The sequence below is a fragment of the Nanorana parkeri genome, unplaced genomic scaffold (assembly GCF_000935625.1).
Source record: "Nanorana parkeri isolate BGI_ZX_2015 unplaced genomic scaffold, ASM93562v1 scaffold130, whole genome shotgun sequence".
In the NCBI taxonomy this organism is placed as follows: Eukaryota; Metazoa; Chordata; class Amphibia; order Anura; family Dicroglossidae; genus Nanorana; species Nanorana parkeri.
In genome coordinates this window covers 826,591-835,405 of record NW_017306398.1, presented here as the reverse complement: position 1 = coordinate 835,405, position 8,815 = coordinate 826,591, and the positions used below count along the sequence as shown (strand labels likewise).

Genomic DNA, 8,815 nt, shown 5'->3' with positions numbered 1-8,815 from the left:
CCCTGGCATCAGTAAGATGCTGAAAATGAAACAAGGTGCCGTGAGAATTATAACTCGAGTACTCATGTGCGAGATTGTATATCAATATTTTACCAGTGTTTTAGATGGAATATTGCCGCAGATGATTTTTAATATAACACACAAAACATTTCAGTTGTTTATAACAATTTATTCAAAAACTATACAGCTGTGTACTCGATGACAGGAAAAGACCGGTATTTAGTTGGCAGCCACAGTGCTGGAGACCCAGGCGTTGTAGTTGCAGACCTTGGTGTAGACACCGGGGTAGTTTCTCAGGGCACAACCATATCCCCAGGAGACAATCCCCTGGAGCTGTCCATTGCAGACCACGGGTCCACCGGAGTCACCCTGAAATTGTAAAAGAGATGATTAAAGACCAAGTTTTTTTTCTTGAATTTACACATAAATAGTGTGCTTTTATATGAAACGTTCAAATGTTAGTTTCAAATGCTCTTTAGATGGATTCTATGTCTACGAGGCAAGGAAATCAATTGCATCAATTTAGCTCAACCCGCAGAGATACAGAAGGCGAAAAGAAAGACTTAAATGGTCAAGAAGGCTAAACAAGATATCCAATCAAGAATGACAATAGTAAGAATCAGAATAGCTGTGTGTGGTGTTTTCTCTTTTAATCTCTCCCCAGGCAGACGATGAGACAGCCTGAGGCTGGATCTCAAGAAGAATGTTTTTGCGCATTCATTTACAATTTTTTGTCAGCAATGAGAGTTTCTATACATAAGGCAACTCAGCTGTTGATTCTAGCCGTGTGTGTGGCATTGGCTTAAAGAAAGTTAGATAGTAAGATACTTTGCATAAAAGTGTAAAATAGTAAAGTATTACCTGGCAGGAGTCCTTGCCACCCTCCAGGAAACCGACGCAGACCATGTTGTTGGTGATCTCACCGGGGTAGGCGTTGCTACACTGGGCAGCGGTGAGGACGGGGGCATTCACGCACTGCAGGAGGCTAGGCATGTTGGCTACAAGATAAAAACCAAATGTCCGTTAATATTCTATAATGTTGTTACAAAGAAGAGGCATCTACAAGTCTGGTTGTTCATACAGGTAATAATGTATACAAGTGAACTTTAGACAGTTAAAACAAATAAATAAAAAATATAAAAGAATAAAAACATCGATAAAATACATTTTTTCACATTCCCATCATTTAAAAAAAAATTCTTATAAATGATATATTTGTTTTTAGTGCTGGTTTTCGTTTCATTATTTGAGACTATACAAAGCTATAGCAGGCCCATGATTAGATAATCCTTTTACTGCACATTCAGTATTATTACAGAGAAATGGCTACAGTTACTGATCAATTCATATTTATTTTTGTTAGTTACTGAAATTAAACCAAACTGAAAAATTAATAACAGAATTATGTTTTGTGCTATGTTTAATCACAGTGTAAAAGTATAGCTAAGGCCACAACATTGTTTTTTAGTTTTTCATAGCATAGGGAAGAGTAAAAACCTTTGTCAAGTCTTTATAACTGGCTATGACTTCTGTTTGTAAGTAGGGCAGAACTAGATGGGCATTCCAAAATTTTACAGCTCTTAGCAAAATATCAATGGGGAACCTGATCACACCAGTGAAAGTGGACTGAAGGGGGATTTCCCCTACTGAAGGAATTCCTTTTCACTTCCTGTTATGTCTTCAAGACAGGAAGTTAAAGAAAATTTCCCTAATGGGATGAAGTAGGGTGCGTCTTTATAAAAAAATTTGCAGAGGTATTAATTCTATAAAACTGCATGTAAATTTGTTCTGCGTGAATGAGGCAAAAATAAATTAGGCAGACCAATAAATTTGTATATTTTCTTTCCTGGTTGAATGTAATTAATTCTTCAGATTAGCATGAACCAGGAAAATACTGCATTATGGCCACTAGATGAAGCTGGGGATCATAGAATTATAAGTGTAAACATAAATGATACATACGTATTTATTTCCTATGATCCTATGATCCCCATGATCAACAGTCATAATGATGTATTTTCCTTATTCACTCTAATCTTATGAATTATTACATTTGACTTGGAAGTAGAGAAGAACGGCTCTGCAAATGTTTTATAAATACACACTATAGAATATTTTAGGATCTTAAGTAGTGTTATATGTGAGAACTATTATGACCTTACAAGTGTCCAGCCTTAATGTTATGTCTGTGCCCTACAGTGAACGGTACCTTGACATACAATTGAGTTCAACTTCATAATTGTTTTCACAACTGGGACAAAAACTTTTCCTGCTGACACTTGCCAATGAGCTGGAAACATTGCTGGAAATAAAGTGTCCTTTGTAGACTTAGACTACAAATCTGCCTGTTCATTTCCCTTCTACTTACTTCCACTGCTGAGAGTGTTGCCCCATCCGGAGATCACGCAGTTGGTTCCGGCGGCAGGGCAGCCAGAGGGCATAGATACGGCTCTGACGTAGGAGTTGAGGGTGGCGGCAGAGGCCAGCTTGACCAACATGATGTCGTTGTCCAGAGTTCTGGAGTTGTAGCTGGCGTGTCTGATGACTCTGGCGGAGTTGATGAACTGCTCGGTGCCCTCAGAGGTGAAGATGTTGTGCTCTCCCAGTCTGACCTGCATGCTCCTGGATAATTACAAATGAGGAAGTTGACATATTTGCATACATATCTGACCCACTAGATTGGTTAGGATCAATCGATTTAAGTCAGAATTCATATTTCTAAGGGTTTACTTAGAGTAGAACTATGGCTTCCTTTGGGAGTCGGAGGAGATGGTGCAGGGGGCATGGCTATCAGCGTTGTCACTGCTGATTCACTAGCCTGTAGCTTGTCAATCACCACCTGGCCACACATAGTCCTGCCCACTGCTTTCTGGATTTGAAGATCTGACTGTGCTGCTAAAACCCTCCCACTGTGAGCAGCAGTGGCTGGAAGGGGGAGTGTGTGAGATGCAAATGAAGGAGCATTTGGCTGACTCATAGTTGGTAAAATAAGTTTCCTTTTAATTTATGAGGCTTGTGAATCACATAGAAACTTGATGTGAGACCTATTAAGACTGAAACATAGAAGTAATGTTTAATGGTATGCCATTTTTAGTGGACGAAAAATCTTTCTGTACTGTATACTGTGCTTTAGATGATATTGTTGTATTGTGAGCTGAGCTGCAGCCAGTCTGTATCTGTATAGGATAGAGTTTATATTTATCCCTGTTTTTTTGTTCTAAAAACTATCATCCCTGTGTTCTTTATCTGTTATCAGTGTTAATTACTGTTCAGAAATTTCCTCCGTCGAGGCTGTCTGGCCACAGAGTGGAAATTCAAGCCCTGGACTAAGAGAGGGTTTCAGGAAAACATGTACTAGCCCCTACATTGTCCATGAATGTGATGTTGTTATGAATGAGAAGCATGTCAGTGGCTGCACTGGGCTTACTCACAGGGACTTCTTTGAGATGCATTAAATACAAAAACTTAAAAAAACAAAAACTTATCAAAATTAATTGGAAATGATAGCATAGAAAATTCAGTAGTTCAATAAGCACAAACAACTAGACATGTGCACTGGCAAAAACATTTGTTTAGTTTCGTTTTGATTCGGATTTTGTGTTATTTCGTTTTTCGGGGTTCAGGTGTGAAAATCAATTCGGATTCGGACGAAATTCGTTAGCGGTAGTTCGTTCGAATGTTCGTTTAGTTTTCGTTTCTTATTCGTGTCGTTCATTCGTTCGCAGCAAAGTGGCATTTGAGGCATTTTTTCTCCTTCTCTAATGTCACTTTGCTGGAAAGAACGCAACGAATAAGAAACGAAAATGAAACGATCGTTCAAATTAACTACTGCTAATGAATTTCGGAAACGGAAATTCGGATTTGTTTGCATTCGTTATATCTGTAATTCGGATGCATCCGAATGTCCGATTTTCCCGAAAATTCGTCCGAATTTAGTTTCGGAACGAAACGAATCGCACATGTCTTCAAACAACTACACCTAATGGCATGCAGCTACAGATGCACTGTGTGGGTACTACATATTCATTTATAACTAAGAAAAAGCATTGTGTTGAATTTGTTTTGCAAGTTTGAGAAACTTACGCCTTGTAGCAGTGAGCAGCAGAGATCACCCACAAGCTGTTGAGCAGGGAGCCACCGCAGAAGTGGTAGCCGGAGTTCAGAGATACCTGCCAGGGCTGAGAGTAAGCGGCACAGGTGTAGCCTCCAACAATCTTATCATCTTCCTCAAAAGCAGCTGAGGAGGAAAGAAGTCAAAGTATATCAAATGAGTTCTAAAATATACCATAGAGTCCATAAGTTTTACAATATATCAGGGCTGCGTAAATTAACGATTAATTTCTCGATTAATCGTTAAACTTTTTGATCGATTTAAATAATTTTGATAAAAAATGAAAACACTCACCTCTCCGCCGGCTTCCGGGAGTCCTGTCGGAGATTCGGTGACGTCATGGACATTGACGTTACCGGACTCCTCCCCCCTTCCCCAAGTGGTTCTGTCGGCTAACGAAGGGAAGGGGGAGGAGTCCGATGACGTCGATGTCCGTGACGTCACCGGGCTCCTCCCCCTTCCCTTTGTTAGCCAACGGAGCTACCACTTGGGCCGGTGAGTACTTGTTCTGCACGAGCGCCAGCAAAGGCATTGGCCTATACACATACACGACAGCAATGAAGTAATAAAATGAACTAGGATCACACTAATCCAGCACATTATTATTCTCACGTGCCCCACTCAAGCGGCGGCCTTATTGAGTGGGGCACGTGAGATTAATAACGTGCTGGATTAGTGTGATCCTAGTTCATTTTATTATTTCATTGCTGTGCTGTATGTGTATAGGCCAATGCAGTTGGATCTGTATGTGCGTTATAATTAATCGAAATTAATCGATTAATCGATTTAAAAAAAATTTGATTAATCGAACACGAAAATTTTCATCATTACCAGCCCTACAATATATTCAAGAGTATGCCAGTTATAAAAAAAGAACAAAAATATCTAAAAGGCTCCTTGGCACTTTGCAATCATGTGTTAAAGGGAACACAAGGATCGTAGGGTACTCTATCCAAGGATTTTACCTAGTTTACCTGCAATAGCAGTACACATTGATTGGTTTTATTTCTTAAGTAGCTCTTTAAAACAATGTTTTCAAGACAGCTTTTGTTAAGTCTGTGACAAAGTAATCTCTAATTGTAAAACTGTATTCCTTTCCTCCACTATGAAGATATATGGACATCTGTTTCATCAAGGGTTTGTGCTTTTCCAATGAGAATCTTTTCAGATTTGTGTGTCTTTTTAACCTTATTACATTTCTTTCAGTATAAATTTTGATATGAAAGGATAGGATATAATAAGGCAGGATACCAAGAAATAAAGTATATCAGTAGGTGGACTCACCAACAGCTCCGAGGAGCATACAGAGCAGAAGGAACTTCATGGTGATGATGATCCGGAGTGAGTAAGCTGTGTTAGCTCCTGGTATTTATACCTAAAAATATATTTGACCTGACCTTTGCCTTGTGTTTGATAAGTAATCAATGCACAAATGAATAACCAGGTGGGACACTGAACACGTGAAAGGTGGTTTGTCAACGACTCAAGATTTAGAAACCTGTTTAAAGCTAATAACTAAATACACTAATGTTGAAGGCATTGTAAATAATATTTGTATGCAATATTTGTATATTTGTATGCAATTTACCACTATGAGCACCTGTTGACAACTATTTTTTTTTTAATGACAGATCAGGTTATTTGGAGATGCTGATCTGTCATTACAACTGGGCGGAGACAGCCTTGAGATCATGGCTGGCTCCGCCCAGCTGCCATTTGCGTGGAGATCGGTTGGCTTCGTCCGACCTTTCACCACACTTCCGCTGTGAATACGGCTCACGCGAGCCGAAGCATATGGGTATGGCTTGGCTTGGCTGAGCTGCTTGGCTGACTTCGGCTGCTGTACAGGCTATTGTGAATAGCCCGTACAGCAGCCCTTCTGTTCGACTGAACCGAAGGGCTCAGGCGGCCGAAGCAAGCCGAAGGATCAGCCGTACGTGGATAATCCCCTTAGTGTGTATATGAACCAGCGGCCTTTGTATTAAATTGTAGAGCACTTTAGGCAAACAATATAGTAAAGGTTTATTTCAGTAAAAAGGTTTATTATTAGTAAATTATTTGCTGATTAGTTTAAAATAGGTTTCAAAACAAGCCCTTGTTAAGTTGTCCTACACCTCCCCAGTATATCACCTATACATTGGCCTGTGCATTGATAAGTTATCAAAAGTTGGGAAGAGTTCTTGTTGACGTAGTTCATAAATACTGGCTGCAACCACCATCAACTCATTCTGGACTGAACTCCACCATGAAGTTTTTCCTGATCTGTATGATGCTTGGACCTGTTGGTGGGCTCTCCAACATACATACTCTCTGAAAATCTGTCCTTCCTCATCCAATGTCTCATTGTATTTGTCTTGTCTTGATATTCTATCAAATCACTCTTTGTCCACTCAACTCCCTCAAAAACATTTGAAAGGTTTTAAATAGATTAGGTTAAGGCTAAAACACCTGTTACAATTTGAATTGCTCTCTGGGTCCTATTTGAGTAGATTACTCTTACTTATTGTACCTATACAGGCACTGAGGGGAAATTACCCCAAAGAGCAACACAATTACAGTCTGTGTCCCATTTGGGAAAACCGTATAGCCAAAAGTTTGTGGATACCTGACCACTACACCTACCTATATGACCAAAAGCACGTGGACACCGCTCCAAATTATTGAGCTCAGGTGTTTTCACTGAAGGGTACTGGTAATGCTACATAATACAAAGACAATTAAGACAATTTTGCACCTCCAGTCTTGAGCCCAAAGTTTTTAGGAAGCCCTTTTGCTGTTTCAGCATGGCTATGCCCCTGTGCACAAAGCCAGCTCAATAGAGACATGGTGTGTTGAGAGTTATGTGGAGAAAATCAATTGGCCTACTTAATTCTGACCTCAACTCTACTAAACACCTTTGGGATGAATACAGATGCCAGTTGCGTGCTAAGTCTTCTCATCCAACTCAATACCTGTCCTCATAAATGCTCTGGCAACAAATGGGGGGTGAAGGATTACAAGATTCCATATTATTGTTCATGGTCTTAGAGTGGAATGTCAAAAAAGCTTAGAGTCCTCAGACTTTTGGCTGTGCAGGGTACTTTCAAAACCCAATAGCTTAGGGGTTTCCAGAGTATATATATATAAGACATAATTTTGTGCAAATGAATAAGATGGGAATGAATATGTCTTGCTTTTTGCCATATATCGAGGTAGATGGCCTGTGTTTTTTTTCTTCTGTACATACTGTGTACAGGTCACTGTTCAAATTGGACCTAATCAGGTTTATTGCCCTGACTGCATTATATCATTGCCAAATTTAAGCAGTTTATCCATGGCACTAAAATCTAACCACAATATGTATCTAGCCTGACTCTCTCTAGCTACATAGCAAAACCCATTTCTAGAAGTGAAATAGATTATTTTGCAAAAACAAAACAAAACTACATAGTTTTAACTTTCCAAAACTTCCCCTACACGGTGTCTCTCTGCTACCCCAAGTTATATAAAATATAATGGAGAGTACTGTAAAGGCACCTTCCGCCTTCACCAAGAACAATGACAGCAGTGCCATAATGGCCTTTGACATCTCCATAATGGCCTTTGACGTCTCAGGTACACCCAGCACTCTTACGTAGTCAGCCTGGCTTTCCCAGTGCTTATCTTATGGTAGGTACAAACTTGAGTCCCTGTTTAACTATATTAAAACAAATGTTAAAAGTTACCCTTATTAGGCTTTAAAAAACATCAAATGATTTTCTATCTTTTTTTTTTAAATATATATCTCAAATAGGAGAAAAATTGTATATTCCCTGGAGCTCCGATATACTATAACAATCCCTTTATATGTATTTCTATGATTGGTCATCCAAGGTCATGCAACCAAAAGTTAATGAACAAAAAACAGGGAAGTGTTCCAAGTGAGGATCACAGAAAGTGGTTGCTAAACAGACCGAGACCAGTGAATCTTATAAAAATAAACTTTATTTGTTTTACAAAACATAAATTAATTGCAACAACAATTCCGCTTCTTACTGATGAAATAAAAGAACAACGTTGTTCGTGACACTCAAACATTCATTCATACATGCTATGGGCCCCACACACACTGCGACTAAGCTCAATCCCTGCAGAAACAAAACGAGGGAATACTCCCAGGTGAAGCACCTGATAGTAATCAGTGCTGATCCCCTTGACAGACGATAATTTGGTATTTTGACAAGATAGATCAAGTTGAAAAACTCTTTAACAGGTATCCAAAGACCTAATGGATACTATCTATCAGTTGGTGATTAATATAGGAAGTCTCTGTGATTCACCATAATTGGAAGGTGACACAATCCTGTGTGGTAAGATGTAATCATGAACTTCCATATATCTGTATTCTTTATAAATCTATTTCTTTAAAGAGAAAGAGTCCTTCACTTGATTTCCTGAATCATCTTAACCTTCCCCTATATCAATAAATTCCTCCCGATGAACAGAGTATTTTTCGAGGGGGAGACCTGTGATGGACTATTTCAAGTTGTTTCATAGTCAGCTGTACTCACAGTTGGTCGTCTCGTTCCCCTCCTTTGCGAGTCCAGATATCCAGATGGAAGTCCTGTAGTCTCAACGTTATTGTTGGTGTATGGCTCACTTGTAGGGGGAGGATTTTGTAGGGGGGTTTTTTGATTAGATTCGTAGTTAAAGGAAAAAATGTCTCTCCGTCGTTGTTTGTTCGGG

General features: G+C 39.3%; 1 protein-coding gene across 1 annotated transcript; it reads right to left on the bottom strand.

The window, feature by feature from the left end:
• Nucleotides 1-219: 219 nt before the first annotated feature.
• Nucleotides 220-5,444, bottom strand: LOC108784884 (trypsin-like). The gene is made up of 5 exons (XM_018553819.1): nt 5,396-5,444; nt 4,084-4,237; nt 2,369-2,622; nt 862-998; nt 220-369 (listed from the first exon to the last, which is right to left on the bottom strand). Exons 1-5 carry the CDS (start codon nt 5,433-5,435, stop codon nt 220-222), a joined length of 735 nt encoding a protein of 244 aa, XP_018409321.1. The 5' UTR covers nt 5,436-5,444.
• Nucleotides 5,445-8,815: the final 3,371 nt, after the last annotated feature.